Genomic DNA, 26,033 nt, shown 5'->3' on the forward strand with positions numbered 1-26,033 from the left:
CATTTTAGAAATATTTTCTGAAAATTTATGTTAGAAGGATGAATATTATTCACTCTCAGAGTTTCTAATGCATGACAGGAAAAGTATAGAAAGATGAATAATAATGAAAATGACGATGATAATGAAAGATTAACATTATGTTAAGTGTGGACAGATGAAAATAGGTCCCTAAAATTGAGAATGAGTGGGGACACTTAAATAGGTTGGTTGTGGCATTGCAGTAATGGAGAATTCTAAACGTCTAACCATATGTTTTTGGAAAGTTAACAAGAACACAGTAAATTCCTAAAAATCTAGCAAAACTGTAACATCTATAAGAATATACTTACTGAATACGTATAAGAATGAACTAATGGCTAGGATTACTAGACTACTCAGAAGTATAAAGAAGTTAATTCTTTCCAATGCAGTTCTCATCAACGTATTACTGTATATCTTTTGTAACTTTAGAGTTACTCTGAATTTTATCTGGAAAAATAAGTAGATGAGCATAATCTGTACAATTGTGGGAAAGGACATTGAAGAAAGAGCTCTTTTCGAAAAAGGTGGGTGTCAAAATCATATTTTACAGCTGTGGTCATGAGAGCTGTCTGTCTGGTTCTAGCACAGAAATATCCAAACACTAGAGGGAAAATCAGAGGTTATTTAAAATCCTGATCATTCGTTGGAATTTATCAAATGACAAGAGTATAAGAGGATGACATTCAATATATGATGTTGAGACAGCTGGACTTTGTGGACAAAAGTTAAATCCATATACTATAGAACATAATATGTCTAAGCACTAAAAAACAGAAATGTGAGATATGTTTAACCAAAAAAAAAAAAAAAAAAACCCACAAGATATATAGGGGCTAAACTGACAACTCCATAAAAATTTTAAAATTCCCTTAACTAAAAGCACAATATATAATAGCCAAAGGATAAACTGAGAAGATCATGTATGATAAACAATGAATCACTAGCCTTATTTTTATAAAGCAGGTTTTCCAAAGATGGTTGGTCTCAGAAATCTTCAAATACTTTTAATATTCTTGAGGATTCCCCTGGAAGGCTTTTCCTTTTGTGGATTAAATATTTACTGTTTTGGAAGTTAAATCTGAAACACCTTAAATTAGTATTTTTAACGTATTTAAAAGTAACAATACAGTCATTATCTATGAACAGAAATAATATATTAAAATATTTTCCGAAGCAAAAAATATATATAAAAACGCCATAATCTTGTATTTTACTATCTGTTTATACATTCAATCTGTTGTAATATCCCACATCATGTGGTCTCTGTAACCACAGGAGAAAAATATAAAAGGACAGGGAAATTCCAGAAATTATGGCCTCAGTATCATCAAGAAGCAGAACCAATACCAACAAATACCTAAATTCAGACTCATTCATTTGGCCACATTTTGTGGCATGCAGAATCTTAGTTCGCAGACCAGGAATTGAACCTGCACACCATGCAGTGGGAATGTGGAGTTTTAACCATTGGACCTCCAGGGAAGTCACACCTACAGACTTAAATAAAAGTAAATAATCATAGGCAGGAAGAAGCATGAAGTCTTACCATTTTAAGCCACTGTTGCACATGTGTTGATTTATTGGTACTGAATGGAATATTTTTCTTTTAATGCTATACTGTCTTATTACATTTAAAAATACTCATTCTGATAGTTCCCAGTTTTATTATTGATCAGTCTAGTTTTTATATCATTTACATTTAAAATGTTACTGCTTTTATTATGATGGTATCTGCTAATCCATATTAATGGTGCTTTACAATAGAATATTGAATGAAAATAGGTCAAAGTCTCTACAATTGACCAGCTCCACCTTGGCTGCAACACCACCACACTCTTCTGAAGAAGATGAAAAAAAGGTAAAACCCGTGTTTCAGAGCCCTTCTGGTGACAGTGATGTGCTATGAGCAGACTCCCGCTCCCGACCACTGTTTCCTCTTATGTTTGCAGATTAATATTAAGAAGCTGCTGCATGTGAGGGAACAGAGAGAGGAAGGGAGAGAGATTGAGGGAGAGAGACAGAAAGGAAGGTAGGAAGGGCAAGAAAAAAAGAGGAAGGGAGAGAGCAACAGGGAGAAAGGGGAGAAAAGGCAAAAAGGGAAGGAAGAAGAGAGAAAGGATTGAAAAGAGGGAGAGAGAGGAAGGAAAAGGAGGGGAAAGACAAGAGAGAAAGAGGAAGACAGAAGAGAAAGATGTGGGAAGGAAGGACATGGAGAAAGAAGGAGAGAGCCAGAAGAGAGTGGAAACAAAAGAAGGGAGGAAGGGAAAATAAAGAGGGGGAGTGATTAAGGGACAGAGAGGAGGCGAAAGAGGAGAGAGAAACAGGGAGATGTGAGAAAGGAAAAGAAGGGAAGGAAGGAGAAGGAAGAGAGGAAAGAGACCAGAGAGAGAAAGAAATGGGGTGGGAGAGAAAGACAACAGGAGAGAGAGAGGTGGGAAGGAAGGAGAGAGAAGATAGAGTGGAAACAGAGGAAGGGAGGAGGAAGGGGAAAATTGAGAGAGGAAGGCAGGAAGAGACAGAAACTGGGAGAAAGGGGAGAAGAGAATAGAAAGAGGGAAAGGAAAGAAGAAAGAGAGGTGAAGGGAAAGAGACAAGGAAGAGAGAGAAATAGAATGGGAGAGAGAAAGATTAAGAGACAGAGAGATGGAGAGGAAGGGAAAGAGAGGGGAAGGAAGGGAGAGAAGAGGGAGGAAGGGAGAGAGAAAAAAGCCAAAGAATGGGAGAGAAATGCTGTGAAAGGATGGAAGAAATGAAACGAAAATGAAAAAGAGAAGGGTGGGAGGGAGAGAGGGAAGAAAGACAGTGATAGCAAAGAATGGAGAGGGGAAGAGAAGAGAGACAAGGGAGAAAAGGAGGACAGAGAGACAGGAAGGAAGAGAAGACAGGAAGAGAAACTGAAGGCAGAAGGAAAGAAAAAGGGGGGCGGGATTGAAGAGGAGAAGGAGAAATGAAGGGGGGAGGAAAGGGAGAGAGGAAGGAAGGAAGAGTGAGAAGAAATGAAAGCAAAAAAGAGCAAGAAAGGGGGAGAAAGAAGAGACGGAGGAAGGAAGGAGAGAGGAAAGAGATACAAGGAAGGTAGAAGGGGCAAGAGAGGGGAGAAGAGACAGAGGCAGGGTGAGAGAGAGAAAGGAAGGGAAAGAAAGCAAGCAATTGAGGGAGAGAGAGTAAGAAAGGGAGAGATGAGAAAGAGAACAAAAGACAAAGAGCAGAAGCAGAGGAGGGCATGGAGGAAGGAGGGAAGGGAGAGAGGAAAGAGAAGCAGCAAGGGAAAGAGAGACAGAGGAGAGAAAGAGGAGAGAGGAAGGGATGGAGACAAAGGTGAGAAAAGGAAGGAGACGAGAGAAGAGACAGTAGAGAGGGAAGGGAGAGAAAAGGGAGAGAGCAGGAGAGAAGAGAAAGAAAAGGGGGAAAGGAAGGGAGAGGTGAGAAAGGGGGGAGAGAAAGTGGAGAAAAAGAGATAGGAATAGAGAAAAGAAAGGAGCAACGGGAGAGAAGGGGAGAAGAGGGGCAAAGAAAGACAAAGACCACAGGAAGGATGAGGGAGAGAGAAAAGCATGAGAAAGAATAGAGAGAAAATAGGGAGGAATGGAGAAGGGAGGGAGAGAAGGAGGAGAAAGGAAGAGTGCCAGAGATAAAGAGAGGGCAGGAGAGAGGAGAAAGAAAAAGAAGGGAAATCAGATAGGAAAACAGGAAAGAAGGACGAGGGAATGAATGCAGAGAAAACAGGGATGAAGAGAGGGATGAGAAAGAGAAGAATAAGACAGGCGGGGAAAGAGACATAGGAAGGAAGGAAGGAAAAGAGAAAGAGGGGCAGATAGAGAAGAGCAAGATTTTAAAAGTGAGAGAAGTACAGAGAAAGTGAAAGTATGGAAGGAATAAAGGAAAATAGAGACAAGAAAGACTAGAAAGGCTGAAACAGGAGAAAAGAGAAAATGAAAGGGAGAGAGAGAGGAGAGAGAGAGGAATGGAGGATGGAAGGAAGAGAGAGAGACACTGAAAGGAGAGAAAGTGATAGAAGTAAAAGAGATACAGAGGGATGGAGGAGTAAAGGGAGAAAAAGAGACTGAGGGAAGGGAGAGACAGACAGGAGAAAGGGAGGAATGGAGAGATAAAGGAAGGGAAGGGAGAGGAGAGAGAAATAGAGATAAGGAGAGAGGAAGGAAGGGAGAAGATGGAGGAAGGAAAGGAAGAGGTGAGATAGGAAGGCAGCAAGAGGCAGGAAGGGAATGAAGAAGATTGAGGGAGAGAGAAACAGAGGAGAGAAGAGGGAGGGAGAGAAGAGAAGGAGAGGAAGAGAAGAAGAGACAGGAAGAGAGTGAGGAGAGAGAGAAAGCGAGAAAGGGATAAAGCGTAAAGAAAGATGACCCAGAGTGGTGTCACATACCTGGATCCTGAGCAGACTCCGTCCCAAGGCTGGGCTGTCCTGGGGCTGAGGGAGCCGGGGAGGGTGTACACTGACCTGAGCACCCCCTGCCCCGCCCTTAGACCGGTAATGCCTGGGCCCGTCAGATGGGGCCCCAGATCCAGGCTGGCACTCCCGGAACTAAGCCAAGCCCAACACCTCCAAAGGATGGAGGAGCAAACTCACCTGGCCTCCAAGTCTCCTGGTGGTGGGGTACCCACTCCCAGCCTCCTTCCGTAGGGCTGCCCCAGCACTCTCAGCACAGCACTTCTGCAGGGCTTGGGATTTGTCTGAGGGTAGCAGGCAACAGTAAGATGGAAGAGGTAATAAGATACAAGCTCTCCTGGCTGTTTGTTCAGGCACTTTCCACTGGAATTTACTATCGCACAATAGGACTTTCTCTAAGGCTCTAGTTGCCCAAGTTACCAAACTGGGGCATGAGGAAGTGCTGCCGCCTTGTGGATGCTTCATGCAACTACAACCTGAAAACGCACTTTGGGGCACTCAAGTGTCTCAAGGCCAGTGGGGCTGTAAATGACCCCTGCCCTCAAGAAATGCCCTGCGGGAGGTAATTCAACCCAAGGCCAGTCTCATGAAGCCAATTTCAAGAACTAAATTATCCTCTCACACTTCAGGAAAAAAAAATGCCATGAAAAGATGTTCATCATCCCTAATAATTGGAGAAATGCAAATCAAAACAACGAGATAGGCTGAAGCGCCAGTCATTAAACAGTCTATATACAATAAATGCTACAAAGGCCTGCAGAAAATAAAACTACGCTGTTAGTGGGAATGTACATTGGTAACATGCACTATGGAGAACAGTATGGAAGTAAGTATAAGTAAGTAAGTGTTAGTTGCGCCCAACTCTTTAGGCCCCCATGGACTGCAGCCCACCAGGCTCCTCAGTCCATGAGATTTTCCAGGCAAGGATACTGGAGTGGGTTGCCATTTCCTTCTCCAGGGGATCTTCCCGACCCAGGGATTGAACCCAGGTCTTCTGCACTGCAGGCAGATTCTTTACCGACTGAGCTACAAGGGAAGTTCTGACAAAACATAGTCCAGTATGGAAGTTCCTTTAAAAAGAAACATAGAGCTACCATGAGATCCAGCAATCCCACTCCTGGGTAGGGGAGTGTCAGAGAAAACCATCCTTCCAAAAGATACCTGCACCCCAAGGTCACCACAGCACTATTTATAATAGCCAAGGCATGGGAACAAAACTCGGAAATGCTCTGGTTCCCTGTGTTACATATTTACTTAATCGTGTTTCCTTTTTCTCCTCCAGGACTGCACAGAAAGACTGCATTTCTACAGCCTCCCTTGCAGTTAGGTTGGAGCAAATGGAACTGGGTTCTGAGTAAAGGAATCAGGGAAGTACCTGCCCATACAGCTTTACCCTTTCCTTGTGGTAACTTCTGGGGCCATTTGTTTCCCATGTCCCTCTATGGAAAATTCCTGGATCCCTGAGTCACCATGTAGAGGAAGGCTGCCGAGGAAAGCACGGAGCACGAATTACACCTGTGAAAGATCAACATTTGTTGTGTTAAGTTAAATACACTCAGAGGTGTATTTGCTGCTGTCAGAACTAATACACAACTCAAGAATGAGTATGTTAAATACCATATGATGTAACTTACATGCGAAATAAAGTATGACACAAGTGGATCTGTGAAACAAACAAAATCACACAGAGAACAGTCTTGTAGCTGCCAAGGGGAGGGAAGTATTGGGATTAGCAGATACAAACCATTATGTATAAATATATATGTTTTCACAGAGTGGATAAACAAGGTCCTCCTGAATAGCACAGGGAACTATTTCAGTATGCTGTGATAAACCATGATGGAGAAGAATATATGTGTAACTGAGTCACTTTTCTGAATAGCAGAAATCAACACAACAATGTACATCAACTATACTCCAATAAAAATTTTTTTAAATGAATGAATGTCATAATGTCTGTACACATCTTGGGCAAAAGATCAGTGATGCAGGAACTAGACCCAAAGAGGAAGAGCAGACATAGCTAAGTCCTCTGAAAACAGCTCAGTGTGTGATCATAAATGAAACATTTACCTCTTTGGGGTCTCCCAGAAATATGTGAGGGGATAGGACAAGAAGAGTTCATTGCCAGCAATCACATGAGTGGAACCATTATATCGTTATCATTTTTGTATCATAGGACGTAATCTTTTTGGGTGATGTCACAGGCCTGTACATTGGGATTGTACTTGCGTTGTGCAAAAGAAAAAGAAAAAAAAAAAAAGCTGACATCAGCACCCAGGTCCAAAAATGATCATCACAGTCATCCCCTTGCAAAGCTCTGCTTCCATGTATCTCAAGGGCCTTGAGATCTTGGTGCAGCTATACAGCTCTAAACAAATAAAATGCTTACATTTCTGGCAAGTTAGAGGAATCTGTCCCAGAGCATGACTCGCTCCACCAAATGGGAATCCACTTCCAACCTAGGCCTTGAGGAAGGGCTCTGACACTTATGTCACAAGTCAAGCTCATATTTACTCACGTGGTAACCAGCCAACATATCCCTGGAACCAATCCAAATAAGCAGTTGTATGAAAAATACGCAAAGAAAGAGTGATAGCCTGTGGAAATCGCATCCTCATGTATGACAAAGGCCGTACACTCTTAAATATTCACAATTATTCAGACACCCCTCCAGAGGTGTAAACTAGCAATCATGTAGTTTGGGTATGAGGAAACCTTTCATCTGTATTTACAACTACCAGCTTATTTCATAATTTTAAGCAGAAAATAATCAAAGCAACATGATTGCATATTCCCAACCAAACTTGTGTGATTTAGCAAAAATATGAAGCGCGACCTCTTCATCTGTCTCCATTAGAACTGATAAAAGCCTCAGAACAAATCCAGTGGTCCACATTTGGTTCCAGTCCATTAGTCTGCCTACCTTCAAGATAAAGCAAACTAAATTTTTTATTGTGTAGTGCTAAGGGAAATACTCCCCCGACTAGAGAACCCACACCTTTGAATTATTCATAGATTTCTCATTTCAAAGTCTATTATAACTCAGGGTGCCTCTGGGAGTTAGGCACTTCATTTATAACTTTGATCGGCCTTCTGCACCTCAGCTGTGGGGAAAACGTGGCCTTAAATAAAGATAATTGGTATTAATGCCAAACTGAGTTTATATTTCTTATAAAAGAAAAGGTATGTAAAGTCAACACAAATATTATATGATCAACTATTTTTTAGAATATTTTAGGAGCTCAGTTTGTTTAAGTTTTATATGTTCTTGGGCAAATGTGAAATACTGGAGTGCTTTACAAAATGGGCATTTAGAAGGTGAGAATGAAAATATAAGAAATAGTTCTCCGTAGTTTATTTGATATTGAAAGTAGCACTCCCTACCAGTCAGTGAAGGAGGGTTTCATTTCTCCACATCCTCACCAGGATTTGTTTGTAGATTTTTTTGATGATGTCATTCTGACCAGTATGAGGTGAAACTTAGTTGTGGGGTGGGAGGTGAGAGGGAGACTCAGAGGGAATATATATGATTCACTTTGTCATACGGGAGAACCAACAGAACACAGCACAACAACTGTAAAGCAATTATCCTCCAATGTAAAAAAAAAAAAAAAAATTTTAAAAAAAAAAGTAGCATTTCCTAAATCCTTGCTTTCAGAAATGATCTAACATCAACAAGGTTCTAGGTGAAAGCCATCCATGATGACGCAAGTCAATTTTACAAAAGTCACCTACCTTTGACATAAAGGTGCTTGTCTTTTCTGCTGTTGACATGTTCTTCCTTGCTTGGAGGTGGTGAAATAAAATTTTAAGGTGGGACAAGGAAATTCAGACATAAAATTCTCTCTTGTGTATCCATCTGGGCCTCCTCCCTGTTGCCCTAGTGAGCACCCACACTAACCAGACCTCCTCAGAGATGGAACTGCCTGATGGACCAGAAAGCTACCATCTTTTCCTTTCTTCTGATGCAAGCAATGTAACTTCTTAACAGCATTCTTTCTCAACTCTGCAGGGGGTCAGGGTGACTTGCTACTTGCTCTGTCCCTACTTACCTGAATTATAGGGCTTCCCAGATGGTTTAGCAGTAAAGAATCTGCCAGCCAGTGTAGGAGATGCAGAAGACTCGGATTCAATCCCTGGGTCAGGAAGATCCCCTGGAGAAGGAAATGACAACCCACTGCAGTATTCTGGCCTGGAGAATCCCATGGACAGAGGAGCCTGGTGGGATACAGTCTATGGGGTTGCAAAAGAGACATAATTTAATGACTAAACAACAAACAACACCCTGGATTCCATGTATCCCTGATGGACTTGATGTAAAATACCAGTGTATCCTTTTGATGTATAATCATTTGTCTCGAAAATCTATGCAACTTTATCTTTCACTTGTAAACGGGTGAAACAGTTCTCAGATCTTTCTGAGAATCTGTCTCCTGGGTCATAATCCTCAGTTGGGTTCGAATGAAATTCTCTTTTTCCTTACCTTGATTGTTAATTGATCTTTCTTCCACAGAGGTGATTTTGCAGTGAATGTATATTATGTTACTGACCATAGATGAGTAGTTCACATTTAAATTCATATACGTTGCTTAAATATTTTCCATCTACAGTCATTTTCAGTGAGTTTCTAGGTCCTCAGAGCTTGTACAATCAAGGAACGCTTGTTTAAGGCCAGAACACTGCTGAGTTCTGATTAACGAACCTCTTAAGATCTGATTGTTCGCAACATCAAGTATGTGCTGACAATGGTACAGACCACACAACTCTCTCGCTATGAAGTCACTGACCAGCTATGAACTAGCTGACCATGACTAATGAAGGATACACAACAATTATCCTGTTACAAATAGTGGATTCTACATATGAAATGCCCAAAGCACAGTACGAGTCTCTAAGAAGAGCAGAAAAAACAATCTGGACATGTATGCTGCACGTCTGTGCAAAGTGCACAGGTGTGAATTTCACATTCACTTGAAATAATCATTTTTCTGTTCAGACATTCAGCCAGGAAGGTGTCCGTTTGTGATCTAACCTGAATTCTGAGCACACTGCCCCTAGGTGACCTTATGACAGAAACACCCCTTTGAATATTCTCCTGTATGGGAAGCAAGGGAGGAAAGAAATGGAGGTTACACGTATAGCTACTGGAGCCTGGATTCTATTCAGAGAAGACAAGGATACTGACAATTTTCAGTGGTCTTCTGTGACAAAGAAAACCTTTTTCCCCTAAGAATTCATATTATCATATAAATTACCACATCACTGCTATCCTAATACTGACAACAATGAGAATGACCTTGGAGCACGTTCCTTACTATGTACCAAGCATTGTCTGTCTCAGTGAATCCACATAACTTTCTATGACATGACTAGCACTGTTATCTCCCGTCTTGTTAGCACAGAAACCAAGCTTCAGTAGGAAGGAATTCGTCTAAGGTCATGTGACCTAAAAGACCTGAGCCAGTTTTGAATCTGGAAACCCTGTTTTAACTCCTGTGGCAAACTTGTATATGCCCCGTCCCACCCAGGAATCTGCACCCCGGACAGTCACACCCTTCTGTGCTTCTCTTCTAAAAATTGGCCCTCTCTAATGAGAAGGATGCTCTCCTTCATCACTCTCAGGGAGGGCTCTTCTGAGCCCCTTTTCAACTCAAGCTTCAACCCTGACCTACAAAGGCTTGAATGGAAAGCAGCTCCCAGCCACATCCTAGGATGACCCTCAGCTTCCTTAGAGTTCTTGCTTAGGAAAACTCAAGGTTGCCAAAAAAAAAAAAAATTGACTGTTCCAATCAACACATGAAGACAGGATCTCTGAATCCCAGCCTCTATGAGAAGATAGCAGCAGCCTAACTTCCACAAGCTTTAGTTAGCAAACCCAGATGCTAACATTTTCTGTTTTATATAATTTTCCACTTCACTGACTACTGAGACCCTGCTCATTCCCCTCATTATTCCCTTACTCTCCCTTTAAAAAGTAAACAGTCACCTCTGTATGAATTGAAGTTGAGTTCAGTTCACATTGGACTCTCTGCTCTACTGCAGTAGTTACTGTGGATTAAAATCCATTCTTACCCCTATGGTGGGACAGAGAGAGAGTCGGGAGGGAGGGGGCATATGTATACCTGTGGCTGATTCATGTTGATGTGCGGTACAGGCTAACACAATATTGTAGAGCAGTTGTCCCCTGAGAGTTGTATTTTGTTCTGTACTTCTCAATATTGTACAGCTATAATCTTTTCAAAAAACTCATTCTTACGCCTTTAATTAGTGTCCTGCTTGGATTCAGCAGAAGAGATGCAGAGTAAGATCCAAGGCTGGACCGTGAAGGGCCTTGTAGCTTCTAGCTTCTCTCTAGAACACTCACCCTTGGAGATCTGAAACACCAGAGAGGGGACCACACAGAGATGATGCGTTCAGTTCAGTTCAGTTCAGTCGCTCAGTCGTGTCCGACTATTTCCGACCCCATGAATCGCAGCACGCCAGGCCTCCCTGTCCATCACCAACTCCCGGAGTTCACTGAGATTCACATCCATCGAGTCAGTGATGCCATCCAGCCATCTCATCCTCTGTCGTCCCCTTCTCCTCCTGCCCCCAATCCCTCCCAGCATCAGAGTCTTTTCCAATGAGTCAACTCTTCGCATGAGATGGCCAAAGTACTGGAGTTTCAGCGTTAGCAGCATTCCTTCTGAAGAAATCCCAGGGCTGATCTTCAGAATGGACTGGTTGGATCTCCTTGCAGTCCAAGGGACTCTCAAGAGTCTTCTCCAACACCACAGTTCAAAAGCATCAGTTCTTCGGCACTCAGCCTTCTTCACAGTCCAACTCTCATATCCATACATGACCACAGGAAAAACCATAGCCTTGACTAGATGGACCTTTGTTGGCAAAGTAATGTCTGCTTTTGAATATGCTATCTAGGTTGATCATAACTTTCCTTCCAAGGAGTAAGCGTCTTTTAATTTCATGGCTGCAGTCACCATCTGTAGTGATTTTGGAGCCCAGAAAAATAAAGTCTGACACTGTTTCCACTGTTTCCCCATTTCCCATGAAGTGGTGGGACTGGATGCCATGATCTTCGTTTTCTGAATGTTGAGCTTTAAGCCAGCTTTTTCACTCTCCACTTTCACTTTCATCAAGAGGCCTTTTAGTTCCTCTTCACTTTCTGCCATGAGGGTAGTATCATCTGCATATCTGAGCTCATTGATATTTCTCCCGGCAATCATGATTCCAGCTTGTGCTTATTCCAGCCCAGCATTTCTCATGATGTACTCTGCATATAAGTTAAATAAGCAGGGTGACAATATACAGCCTTGACGTACTCCTTTTCCTATTTGGAACCAGTCTGTTGTTGCATGTCCAGTTCTAACTGTTGCTTCCTGACCTGCATACAGGTTTCTCAAGAGGCAGGCTGAGATGATGCATAGAAGACCTTAAACAACATGGAGAGATGCTTCTTAGCAACTCAAGTCAGCCCATCTGAGTAGAAATCAGTTGTTCCTTCTGAAAAAAGTAAAACTTTTGGTCGCTCAGTCATGTCTGACTCTGTGACCCCATGGACTGTAGCCCACCAGGCTTCTCTGTCCATGAATTCTCCAGGCAAGAATACTGGAGTAGGTTGCCAGTTCCTTCTCCAGGGGATCTTCCCAACCTAGGGATCAAACCCAAGTCTCCTGCACTGCAGGGAGAGTCTTTACCGTCTGAGCCACCAGGGAAGCCCTGTTCTCTCTGAGCCCTGTCCACACTGCAGATTTCTCAGCAGACTAAGCAGTTGCTGCATGTTTTAGCCACTTAGCTTGAAGGGGGTTGTCACACAGCAACAGGAACCTGCAGCAGCCGCTGCAAAGCACAGCTGTCTTTATTCTCCCGGGATCCCTCTTCTTCTTCATAATCTTCAACTCTGAAGGTCACGTTCAGCCCACCCCAACTCACTCACTCACAAATACACTCACTGGGCTGAATGGAGATGGATATTGGTTAAGCACCAAGTCTAACTCGAGTCAGAAAGAGGGTAAAACGAACAAGAGAGAAAAATACCTACTTTCTCAAATGAAATGTTAGTGCTTATATGAAAATCTTTTCTTTCCTCCTTCTTAAAGAATATATGCTTCCTCATATAACACAGCTCAGCTCCGTACTCTGTGATGACCTAGATGGTGGGAAGTGGGGGTGGGGTTTGGTTGGGGGGGTTGGGAGAAGTGGAAGGGAGGTTCAAGAGCAATGACGTATATATGTATATGTATATACAGCTGATTCACTCTGTTGTATAGCTGAAACTAACACAATATTGTAAAGCAATTATACTCCACTTAAAAATATATATGCTTCCAATATGTTGTTTAATTTCTGTCTGCTGATGAGAATTTTTTAAAGTAATTTTTGATTTTGAGTTAAATGATACCAGTTTGTTCTGAGTTCTAAAGTATAGAAATCTTTAATGATTTTTTATTTATATTTACATGTATTCAAACATGTTAAAAAGGTTTATCTTGTGGCTCAGCAGTAAAGAATCCGCCTGCAATGCAGGAGATGCAGGAGAGGGGGGTTCAGTCCCTGGGTCTGGCAGATGCCCTGGAGGAGGGCATGGCAACCCACTCCAGTATTCATGCCTGGGGAATCCTATGGACAGAGGAGCCTGGTGGGCTACTGTCCATGGGGTCACAAAGAGTCAGATATGGCTGAACTGACAGCATACACAAACACGTTAAAAATCAGCTTGTTTGTACCATCACTAATCTGTCTACACAGGTGATGTGGTTCAATATAGGAAAAGACTTTCTTCATCTGCATAAGGTTTCTAATATTGTAAACTGAATTTATTGGAGAAACAGAAATCACATGAATGCCACAAACATCACTCGACTGTTAGTTGCAAAGTAAAACAAATTGAAATGTACTTCTCCTCTGGGTTTCTGAGGGTCATAATCCTGGGAGGAGAAGGAAGCTCTGCTTGTATAAACCGTGACTCCTGGACTTGCTTCAAAGGACACTTGGAGTCATCAGACCCCTGAGTGTTTACTAGTTTGCATTCTCTTCACTGGAAACTCACCGATGCCTTTAGCGACAGCTTTGGTGCTTTGCTTTGCATTGTGCTTAACAGGGAGCTTGGCTGTTCAGCCACCAAATTTTTTTTTCTTGTGAATCTCATCAGTGCCCACTGTCCTGAGATGCCGGATGCATGGTGGGCCTCCATGATCTGCCTTTGTTTACCTCCTGTGTGAAGTTAGTCCCTTGTTAGTCAGGGGCCCTATTATCCATACCGTCACACAGCCTACCTTAAGGTTCAGTGGGTACCAGTGGAACATGCAAGGGCTGCTCTGTGACTAAGGCAGAGTTTACAAAACCCCTCAGCAACTTGCAGTCTTTAAAGACCCACCTGTAAGCTGATTCAAGGGTATCCATTCCAACAAATAGAAAGGGTAACATTTTCTCAACACATAGTTTAACCACTGGAGGGAAAAGAAGAAGAAGAAAATTCCATTATCCCTGAAACTTACACCAAGACTAAGAAAACATTCACATACATAAAAGTCCTGAATTTTTCAGTATGCTCTTTGGAGCCCATATCTACCAATATATCCTGAGCAGTCACAAAATGCATGCCAAGTTTTGTTTCAAAAAATATAGCCGCCTACACATATGTTAGTATATTATGACATTTTAATTATGAAAATGACAGGGTTTTTAGTGATTCATAAATGCAGCATCGAAGCCCTAAGTAGTATCTTCTCTGCAAGTATATATGTCCAGTCACTATATGAATTTTCTATGTATGTGTAGATGGCACATTTTAGTAAAACTTCATTACATTTTTCAACAACTCTGAAAAAGTGCTGGCAATCCCATCAACAGCTCCGATTAGGAGATCTAAGAATGCAACCACACACAGGTACAGCCTCAGCAAGGCCAGCCCACCTTGTCAAACTTCAGGAAGAGAAGAGCAGCAAGGGGCCCACATCAGCATCTGTGCCAACAATACGCGCACAAAGCGCCCCCAGGTGAGAGGCCCTGCTTATTCAGAAATGCACAAGTCTTCTAACAAGTGCCTTCATTTCCCAAGATAAAAAGCCTTGGCTTCTTCCAGCTTGCACAACAAAGTAAAAGGAGATACAGCTAGGATGGTACAAGGTCTAAAACAGTATAATTGTAGGGAAGGACGGGGTGGGATGAATTGAGAGATCAGGATTCACATACGTACTCTGCTAGTGAGAACTAGCACTAGTTGAGAACTAGTCACAACTAGTGAGAACCTGCTCAGGGAGCTCGGCTGGGTGCTCTGCGGTGACCTAAAGGGGAGGGAAGTCTGAAAAGGGGATATATGTATATGTGTAGCCGATTCACTTTGCTGTACAACAGAAATAGTAATAACACAACATTGTGAAGCAACTCTATGCCAATAAAAATTACTATTTAAAATGTTCTAGAAAAACATTTTAAAAAGTCATTTCCCCAAATGTAAAACAAAGATGGGAATAACAGTACCTACCTTATAAAGCAAACAATAAACATTGAATCATGAACTCTGTGTGTGTGTGTGTGTGTGTGTGTGTTTGTAGCGTATTATCCAAAACCCCTGTGATACAGTATCTAGGCCTGGAGGATGTGAAAACTCCTATAGTTGATCCTCTCTCTAAGAGACACGAATGGGTTTGTAGTCTGACGTGACAGTTTCTCCAGTTTTTGTCATTCCCTCCCCAGTGGCTCAGCAGTAAGGAATCTGCCTGCAATGCAGGAGCCACAGGAGACATTGGGTTCCATCTCGAGGTCAGGACGATCCCCTGAGGAGGAAATGGCATCCCACTCCAGTATTCTAGCCTGGAGAATCCCCATGGACAGAGGAGCCTGGTGGGTGACAGCTCATGGGATCCCAAAGAGTTGGGCACCACTGAAGTGACAGCACGGCACCCCCAACCCCAGGTCCAGGGACTGATGAGAGAACAGAGAAAGTGGAGGCAAGACCATGATTTTGGTTTCTCAGTTGGCTCAGAGACAAAATTCAGAACAAAACGTTTGAAAATTTATACTCTTGGCTGTAGAGGGCCCAAGTATGAATATATTCATACTTCTGATCAAGGATAACCTTTCTCATACAACATAATTCTTAAAATACTAACTTTATTTCCATGGGTTGCTTTCTTTTTATTTAAATATATTTTTTGATGTCAACCATTTTTAAAGTCTTCATTGATTTTTTTTTACACATTGCTTCTCTTTTATGTTTTGGTTTTTTGGCCTTGAAGAATATGGATTCTTGGTTTGCAGACCTAGGATTGAACCTGTGCCTCCTACACTGGAAGGTAAAGTCTTATTCATTGGAATACCAGGGAATTCTCCTATTCCATGGTTTTCCAAAAGAGAAGGAAGAACCAAAGACATGTAAGATGGCCTATGACCTCAACCTCATTAAATAAAAACACAACTCCTTTGTGGTACGACAATTTCATCACAGCTAAGTCAGCACATTATTATTGCTATCTTCTAGGTAGCAGAAAATCTGGGAGACTTATCTGCATTCTAGCTGGTTCCTAGAATACTCCTACTAATGGTCTCCAAAACATCCCAGATTATTGCAACATCACCTTAATTCCCATTACAAATTTACAAAGGAAAGTTGAAGCTTCCCAAGTTAGCAGTAGAACGCTGGGCCTTTTTCAATGTTATCTTATTTACTCCTACAGGCAACAAATATTTACCAAATGTTTTCAAGCATGAGACAGTGAATTAAATAGATATGTATGACCATCACCTCACCATTTTTTAAAAATTATTAATTTATATTTAATTGCTTTACAATGTTGTGTTACTTTCTGCTGTACAACAAAGTGAATCAGCTATGTGTATACATATATCCCCTCTCTCTTGCACCTCACCCTTTTAAAAAGAGATTTTACAAAATGGCTACAAATACCTACTAGATGGACAAACTAATACAAAAACACAAGTAGCCATGCAGACAAGGTCAACGTGTTTTTCCCCCAAAAGACATTCTTGAACTTCCTTTAAATTCAAAGACTTCTATCACACTGAAATATGCAGTAACAAAGCAAAACTTAAAAGGTCTGCATGAGATTACATAAAACCTTTGAACTTAAAGGATCCTACAGAGTACTGATTAAGTTCTTTGTCTAGAAGGATTAAATTTCCCCAGCCATTTACATTTCTAATCACAGGCTCTTAATGACCAAGGTGAATTAATATAAGTGATTAGTCTTGCTTACGGGAAAGCCAAGGCCTAGGCCAGCAGCTCAGGCTCACGGACAATGACCCAGTTACTGTGTGATTCAGAAAGACTGAAATCCATGTTTATACGTGTCATATTCAGTGGTCTTTTGACCATGACACATGGCTCTTGATTGTACACCCTTTAATGCTTCATGATACATACTTCATATTCAAAAAAGGTGAATTCCATCCCACCAAACCATTTGACCCTCCCTGTGTCCAGTGGCAACTACTATTAACTTTCGTAGTTCTTAGCTATTATCTACTAGCTTTCATCAGGTCTCTACCCTGTAGCCAGAGTAATCTTTTCAAACACCCGGTCTTGCTGCTGTGGAAACCAGCTTTTCCTCAAAAAGTGTGTAGTCCAGAAATCCCATTCCTACATGTATACCCTGAGAAACCGAGGGCAGGAACTCAAACAAATCCTCATACAACGAAGTTCAGTGCCACATGATTCACAAAAGCCAAAAGGTAGAAACAAACCAAGTGTCTGTCAACACATGAATCAATAAACAAAATGTGGTCTATCCATACAATGTAACATTAATCTGCCATAAAAAGGGAATAAAATGCTGATATACACTACAATATGTATGAATACTGAAAATGCGTGTGCATGCTAAGCTGCTCAGTCGTGTCCGACTCTTTGTGATCCTATGGACTGTAGCCCACCAGGCTCCTCTGCCCATGGAATTCTCCAGGCAAGAATACTGCAGTGGATTGCCATTTCCTTCTCCAAGGGATCTTCCCGACCCAGGGATCGAACCTGCGTCTCTTACGTCTCCTGCATTGGCAAGTGGGTTCTTTACCACTAGCAGCACCGGGGAAGCCGAGAAACATTGGACTAAGTGACAGAAGACAGACACCAAAGCACAAATCATGTCTGATTTCACTTATATGAAATATCTAGGAGAGAAAAGATTTAAAAGAAACTATATTAGAGGTTACAGGGACTATGGGGAATGGAAAGTGGGGATATCTCACTTAATGTTTAGGGTGATACAAATTTGGGGAAATAGAAAGTGGTAATTAATGGTTGTGCAACATTGGGAGAATAATTAATGGCTCTGAACTGTACATGTGAAATATTACTGGTTTAAAAAGTAGATTTGGGGGACTTTCCTGGTGGTCCAGAGGCTAAGACTCTGCACTCCCAGTGCAGGGGACCCAGGTTTGATCCCTGGTCAGGGAACTAGATCCCGCAACTAGGAGTTCGCACGCCACAAACGAAAAGATTCCACATGTTGCAACTAAGACCGAGCACAGTCAAGTAAAGAAATAATAGTAAGTATTTTTTTTTTTTTACTTTGGTACCTTTATACAAAGGAATATCACTCAGGCGTAGACAGGAATGAAATTGGGCCATTTGTAGTGATGTGGATGAACCTAGAGACTGTCATACAGAGTGAAGTCAGAAAGAGAGAAACAAATGTAGTATATTAACACATTTATATGTGGAATCCAGAAAAATGGTTCTGATGAATGAACCTATTTGCCAGGCAAGAGCAGAGACACAAACTTAGAGAGTGGACTTGTGGACACTGTGGCAGGGGCGAGGGGTGGGGAGCCCAGAATGAACTGAAAGAGTAGCACTGATGTATATACACTATGATGTGTACAATAGCTAGCTAGTGGGAAGCTGCTGTTAGCACAGGGAGCTCAGCTCGGTGCTCTATGATGACCCAGAGAAGTGGGATGGAGCAAAGGTGGGAGGGAAGCTCGAGAGGGAAGGATACATGTATGCACTGCATGATTTCATGTTGTTATACACACAGAAACTAACACAACATTGTAAAGCAATTATACTCCAATTTTTAAAAAACATAGCTTTTCTAATATACACTTTAACACAATAAAAACTAATTAATTAAACACCCAAAGATAAAAAAGTTATCAGTCTTACTAGATGATTCTTCTGCTTAAGCCCCTTTCATTGAGAAGATGAGAGTGAAGACCATGATTCCCATGGCCCACGGGTCCCCCAGAGTATGGCTTCTCCATCTCCCCCACTTTAGTGAGTTCCACTCCTCTCTCTCCTCTTCATTCCTTACACTGTGGCTTTCTCTCAGTCATTTGAAAGCATTATGCCCCTCATGCTGCTGCTGCTGCTGCTAAGTCACTTCAGTCAGGTCCGACTCTGTGAGACCCCATAGACAGCAGCCCACCAGGCTCCCCCGTCACTTTCATGCATTGGAGAAGGAAATGGTAACCCACTCCCATGTTCTTGCCTGGAGAATGCTCCCCATAGGGCCCCTAAACAAGCTAGGTCCTCTTCCCATTTCACCCGTCAAATTTCGGCTTATTTCTTACATTTTTAAGGAAGGCTTTCTCATCCAACAGGTCAGATCCTCCTATTTCGCACACACACAGACACACACGAGTTCTCCTTTACAACGCTTACTATATTTTAGACTAATTGTTATGTAGCACCCGACGACCCCCACCTCCTTGGAGGGGCACCCTTGCGTGGTCCCCTCTCCCACTGTTCCAGGGTTGATTTGTGTGACAAACAAAATATGACAGAAGTCACTTATGAGACCTGGTTTTCAAAGACTGTCGACTCCATGTGGGTTTCTCTCTCTGATTCTCATCACTTGCTCCAGGGGGATGCTCCATCATGAGGAGCCCTATGCAGAGGGGACCATGGGGTCAGAATGACAGCCTGGTGAGTGAGCATGGAACTGCTTGGCTCAGTGCCTGGCACAGCTTCAGAGACTCCAGCTCTTACCAACGACTTGCACACAGTCACCTAAGAGACTCTGAGCCAGAACCACCTGGCTCAGTGTCTTGCTGCTCCCAATCCCCGGATCCTTAGAAACTGAATGAGATAATCCATCTTTGTTGTTTTAAATGGATAATTTTTACATAGAGATAGATATGATTATTTGATGACTATGATTATTGTTTGATTAATATTCCCCTTCACATTCATGGAGAACAAATACTGTTCCTTACTGTACTCCCCAATTATATAGCCAATGTCTATCACAGTATCTGACATAAAGCAGACATTCAATAGATATTTGTTTAATAAATGAATGAATGAGTAAACCCCAGTGACTTTGCACATCTACTAAGAGAAGATAGGAGTTTTACATGCCTTTGACATTGGATAGCCCGGGTCATTCAGAACCAAGCTCTGTTGACACAGCTTTGAATGTAAGCCATAGTTCATTCACAAGCACTCCAGGGAAGACAAATCAGTACTCATGTCTTTAGTTAATAGACCGTGCAACTTGACAACTTGGAAGAAGTCAATTTAGATGCTTTTACATGCAACGGAGAATATTAAAAAGGTACCACTGCAAACAGTGCAGAGCCATTCCTTTATAGAGACTGAAGGCCCTGCCAGGCGTGAGAGGGTTGAAGAAAATGAAAAGGACAAGGTGAAAGTGAGGCAGAGACTTATATGAGAGAAGTACATTTTCTGCCCATCATTGTGATGGGCAGTTTTCTTTGGAAAACAGCTTAAATTCAACTAATGCATTTTACTCCCTTAATGCAAAGATAACCTTTTAAATGGTATTCCAGATCCAGGAATGATAGTTAAATGGGGGAAAAAGGAACAAAAAGGTGATCAAATAAAATAAAACCTGGAAAGCAACTGCTTTAGCATGAATCTCGACATTAAGCCATTATAAAAACAAGCCAAATTTAGACACCAAAATTTCTGAGCATCTATTTTCCTTGAAGAATAATATTACCAGCTCAATAGCAGACATGGGTTTGGGTAGACTCTGGGCTTTAGTGATGGATAGGGAGGCCTGGCGTGCTGCAATTCATGGGGTTGCAAAGAGTTGGACATGACTAGGCAACTGAACTGAACTGAACTGAAAACATTTAAACCTGCTCTTCATCCAAGCAAACAATGGATCTCTCCTGGCCTCCTCCATTGGACCAACTCACTCCCTGAACATATCTTGGATCAATGGAATGTGAAAGCATAGAATCATAGAGAAACAGAGAGAAAGAAACACAGAACTTGAGATTATAAACAGCCAAGCAAAATCCCTGAGAGATCAAGGAAGCAGGACTGGGACAGCAAGCACGAAGTTACCAAAGAACTTTCAAAGCGAAGAATTAATGATGCTCACAGTTATTATATTTGTACCCCCTCTCTTTAAACACTAATTTCCATGGTGAATTTTTCATATGAATGCAGTAGGTATCAGTTAAGTTCAGTCACTCAGTTGTGTCTGACTCTGTGCAACCCCATGGACTGTAGCACGCCAGGCTTCCCTGTCCATCACCAACTCCCAGAACTTACTCATGTCCATCAAGTTGGTGATGCCGTCCAACAACCTCATCCTATGTCATCCCCTTTTCCTCTGGCCTTCAATCTTTCCCAGCATCAGGGTCTTTTCCAATGAGTCAGTTCTTCACATCAACTGGCCAAAGTATTGGAGCTTCAGCTTCAGCATCAGTCCTTCCAATAAATATTCAGGACTGATTTCTTTAGGAAGGACTGGCTGGATCTCCTTGCAGTCCAAGGGACTCTCAGGAGTCTTCCCCAACACCACAGTTCAAAAGCATCAATTCTTCGATGCTCAGCTTTCTTTAGAGTCCAACTCTCACATCCATTCATGACTACTGGAAAAGCCATACCTTTGACTAGATAGACCTTTGTTGGCAAAGTAATGTCTCGGCTTTTTAATATGCTGTCTAGGTTGGTCATAGCTTTTCTTCCAAGGAGCAAGCGTCTTAACTTCATGGCTCCAGTCACCATCTGCAGAGATTTTGGAGCCAAGAAAATAAGATTGTCACTGTTTCCGTATCTATAGGCCATGAAGTGATGGGACTGGATGCCATGATCTTTGTTTTCTGAATGTTGAGTTTTAAGCAAGCTTTTTCACTCTCCTCTTTCACTTTCATTAAGAGGCTGTTTAGTTCTTCATCTTCTGCCATAGGAGTGGTGTCATCTGCATATCTAAGGTTATTGATATTTCTCCTGGCAATCTTGATTCCAACTCGTGCTTCATCCAGCCCAGTGTTTCTGACAATGTACTCTGTGTTTAAGTTAAATAAGCAGGGTGACAATATATAGCCTTGACATACTTCTTTTTCTATTTGGAACCAGCCCATTGTTCCATGTACAGTTCTATCTGTTGCTTCTTGACCTGCACACAGATTTCTCAGGAGGCAGGTCAGGTGATCTGGTATTCTCATCTCTTGAAGAATTTTCCAGTTTGTTGTGATCCACACAGTCAAAGGCCTTGGCATAGTCAATAAAGCAGAAATAAATGTTTTTCTGGAACTCTCTTGCTTTTTTGATGATCCAATAGATGTTGGCAATTTGATCTCTGGTTCCTCTGCCTTTTCTAAATCCAACCTGAACATCTAGAAGTTCACAGTTCACGTACTGTTGAAGCCTGGCTTGGAGAATTTTGAGCATTACTTTGCTAGCGTGTGAGTAGAGTGCAATTGTGCAGTAGTTTGAACATTCTTTGGCATTGCCTTTCTTTGCGATTGGAATGAAAACTGACCTTTTCCAGTCCTGTGGCCACTGCTGAGTTTTCCAAATTTCTTGACATATTATTGAGTGCAACACTTTCACAGCATCATCTTTCAGGATTTGAAATAGCTTAACTGGAATTCCATCACCTCCACTAGCTTTGTTCGTAGTGATGCTTCTTAAGCCCCACTTGACTTCACATTCCAGGCAATCTAACTCTAGGTGGGTGATCACACCATTGTATTTATCTGAGTCGTGAAGAATTTTTTGTATAGTTATTCTGTGTATTCTTGCCACCTCTTCTTAATATTGAGAGAGTCATTTCCTAGACAGGTTGATAAGAAGTGTAGGGATCCCCAAGGGGACAGGGGTCTGGAGTTCCCAAGGAGGAAGAAAGGACAAACTTTTTTTCCTCTACATTCCTTAGGATTATATAATAATAATGTATCCTGCCTGAGGACAGTCTCTGGCTTAAACCTTCTGGCTAATTCTGTTATCTTACAATGTAAATTATGGGAGTAGGTCTGGTGAGGTCTTTACAACCTCCAGACATTCTTTGGATTCATTGGAGAGTATATAACTCCATTGCTAACACTAGCAAGGGGGTACTCTTTCTACCCCTTTCTGATGTCTACGTCAGAAGCTTTCTTTATCTCCTTTATACTTTAATAAAACTTTGTTACACAAAATATATGAGCGATCAAGCCTCGTCTCTGGCCCCGGATTGAATTCTTCTCCTCCGGAGGCCAAGGATCCTGGCGTCTTTGCGTGGTTCAACAACAACCTTTCAATATCTTCTGCTTCTGTTAGGTCCATACCATTTCTGTTCTTTATTGTGCCCATCTTTGCATGAAATGTTCCCTTGGTATCTCTAATTTTCTTGATGAGATCTCTAGTCTTTCCCATTCTACTGTTTTCCTGTATTTTTTTTTTTTCTTTCTTTTGCATTGTTCACTTAAGAATGTTTTCTTATCTCTCCTTGCTATTTTCTGGAACTCTGCATTCAGATAGGTATATCTTTCCTTTCATCATTTGCCTTTCACTTCTCTTTTTTCAGCTATTTGTAAGGCCTCCTCAGACAACCATTTTGCCTTTTTGCATTTCATTTTCTTGGGGATGGTCTTGATCACAGCCTCCTGTACAATGTCACAAACTTCTGTCCATAGTTCTTCAGGCACACTATCAGATCTAACCCCTTGAATCTATTTCTTACTTCCACTGTACAATCGTAAGGGATTTGATTTAGGTCATACCTGAATGGTCTAGTGGTTTTGCCTACTTTCTTCAATATACGTCTAATTGTGACAATAAGGAGTTCATGATCTAAGCCACAGTTATCTCCCAGACTTATTTTTGCTGATGATATAGAGCTTCTCCATCTTTGGCTGCAAAGAATATAATCAATCTGATTTTGGTGTTGACCATCTGGTGACGTCACGTGCAGTCTTCTCTTGTGTTGTGGGAAGGGGGTGTTTGCTATGACCGGTGTGTTCTCTTGATAAAACTGTATTAGCCTTTGTCCTGTTTCGTTTTGTACTTCAAGGCCAAATTTGCCTATTTCCCCAGGTATCTCTTGACTTCCTACGTTTTCATTCCAGTCCCCTGTGATGAAAAGGGCATCTTTTCGGGGTGTTAATTCTCAAAGGTCTTGTAGGTCTTCATAGAACCATTCAGCTTTTTCAGCATTACTGGTTGGGGCATAGACTTGTATTTCTGTGATACTGAATGTATATAACTTAGATTTTCACAGAGAAGCATCTTTATTGTGAGGAATATATGTGTGTGTGTGTGTGTGTGTGTGTGTGTGTGTGTGTGTATACCCCAAGCTGCTATATTCTCAATACATAACAATAAGAAAAATCAAGGTGGGACCAGATTTGAAGTATAAAAGTTTAGAATGGGGAAGAACTTTACGTCTTATTTGTTGTTGTTGTTGTTGTTTAGTTGCCAAGTCATATCTGACTCTTATGCAGCCCCATGGACTGTAGTCTCCCAGGCTCCTCTGACCATGGGATTTCCCAGGCAACAATACTGGTGTGGGTTGCCATTTCCTTCTCCAGGGACTCTTCCTGACCCAGAAGTTGAACCCTCAAATCCTGCATTGCAGGTGGATTCTTTACAACTGAGTCATCTGGGAGGCCCCTTTATTATTTTTACATTCGTAAAATCACTAATTCTAATTCGTAAAATTAGAAATCACTAATTCTCCTGTGTTATTTCTCTGGTCCCTCTTCTGATTACTTCCCCTGTCATCTGACTCTTTGCGCATGTCTTCCTTAGAGAGAAGGTGTAGACAGCAGGTGGGGGATGAACATGAAAGGCCAGGCTGAGGGATTGAGACACAAGCCAGTGGGAACTGGAAGTGTTGAGGATGCTGGCAGGAGTGTATCAGCTGTGGAGCAGGGAGATTATTCTGAAAACAATATGCAAGGTATGCTTTAAAAAACAGTTAAAAAAAAAAAAAGATTAGAGCAGCTAGGGTTGGAGGGGATGATAAACAACAGAAACTGACTAGGAGCAATTCTTTAAAAATGGAAGGGGGAGATAAATCACTGGAAGGATATTTGGTAGGTCAAAGAATCCAAGAGAAGGTTGAAGGATAGAACTTTGGAAATTCCATGATCCAGAGCAACTGAGGAAATTCAGGTAAGTGGGAATTCATAGGTATTTTCTTCTAGGACAGGTCAGTGGGAAGAATCAGCATCAGTTATGTTCCTTCTTTAAGTCACTTTTCAGGGATTCAACTCTCATGAAGGCTTGTTGTACCTGTCGACACCCTGGCCAGGAGAGGGAATCCACCCTTATTTGTAGTCCCTTCAAGACTTAAGTGTTTTCCCCTCAACTTTATAAAGAAGACTGGATACTGCCCTTTAAGTTAAAAAGGAGGGCTTCCCTGGTGGTCAGTGGTTAAGAATCTGCCTTGCAATGCAGGGGACACCGGTTCAATCCCTGGTCCAGGAAAATTCCCCATGCTGAGAGGCAACGAAGCCCATGCACCGCAACTACTGAGCCAGCCCTCCAGAACCTGTGAGCCTCAACTACCGAAGCCTGAGTGCCCTAGAGCACATGCTCCGCATGAGAGCCACCACCCTGAGAAGGCCCTAGTCAACTAGAGAGGAGCTCCCATTCCCTGCAACTAGAGAAAGCCCACATAGCAAAGAAGACCCAAGGCAACCAAAAATAAAAATAAGTAAATTTTAAAAAGTTTCTTTTAAGTTACAAATGATACCAGGCAGGCAAACACAATGGCTGTCCATATGCAGCCCAGCAAGGCAGCTACTGTGCTAATCCAGCCCTAAAGGGATGAGAAGTGATAGGGCACAGACCACGCCCCGGGTTACCGGCTAGTCCACTTCCTGTTGTCTAAAGCCAAGAGCAGCTTTGATGCACCTTTGGATGGAAGGGCTGTCCCCAGCACTTGGGACAGGCAGTACTGTATATGCTCCTTAATTCCCACTTCGGATATGTAGATGACACTCACATGAACAGCTGAGTCAAACGAATCCAGCTCCACGTGCCAGGTGCCGACGGGTAGGATGTTGCGTGCTGTCGGCTGCCACGTTGCTTCTCTTCCTTATCTCCCCCAAGTGGTGGGATGTGACACTGTTGTGTGTTCCATCTTGTTAGGAAGGACCGTGCCCAGTAACAAGAAAGCGGACACTGCAGAGTTGACACTCGATCCTGTTTTCTCCAAGAACTTTGTAGTACAGACCTGGGAAAATGCCAAAATTACCCATGGAAATTATCATGGAAGAGTGGTCATCACTGGATGAGAAAAGAGACAAAAGTTCTCAAACACAGGCAACAGCACTTCCATAGTCTTAGAACCACAGATCCCCAAAGACTTCAAACACATCTGCCAACTGCGCCATCACTGTGTCTTTGCAGCCCTTGGGAAAGTGATTTCAAAAGATCAGGAGAGAAAGCTGA

The 26,033-nt window shown here is 42.1% G+C and overlaps 1 protein-coding gene and 1 long non-coding RNA gene across 2 annotated transcripts; one reads left to right on the top strand and one right to left on the bottom strand.

Moving 5' to 3' along the window:
• Positions 1-1,800: 1,800 nt before the first annotated feature.
• LOC132343489 (uncharacterized) lies at positions 1,801-6,370 on the top strand. Its single transcript, XR_009492350.1, has 2 exons — positions 1,801-1,879; positions 5,712-6,370. It is a non-coding gene; the product is annotated as an uncharacterized lncRNA (long non-coding RNA).
• Positions 1,872-5,894, bottom strand: LOC132343488 (uncharacterized). Its single transcript, XM_059880035.1, has 2 exons — positions 5,805-5,894; positions 1,872-4,713 (listed from the first exon to the last, which is right to left on the bottom strand). The coding sequence occupies exon 2, from the start codon at positions 3,575-3,577 to the stop codon at positions 2,306-2,308; it is 1,272 nt and encodes a 423-aa protein (XP_059736018.1). The 5' UTR covers positions 3,578-4,713; positions 5,805-5,894; the 3' UTR covers positions 1,872-2,305.
• Positions 6,371-26,033: the final 19,663 nt, after the last annotated feature.

Source organism: Bos taurus, chromosome 22 (genome assembly GCF_002263795.3).
Source record: "Bos taurus isolate L1 Dominette 01449 registration number 42190680 breed Hereford chromosome 22, ARS-UCD2.0, whole genome shotgun sequence".
NCBI lineage: Eukaryota > Metazoa > Chordata > Mammalia > Artiodactyla > Bovidae > Bos > Bos taurus.

Excerpts from the sequence above, each read along its gene's own strand:
- LOC132343488 (XM_059880035.1), bottom strand. The coding sequence starts at position 3,577 with ATGCTTTTCTCTCTCCCTCATCCTTCCTGTGGTCTTTGTCTTTCTTTG.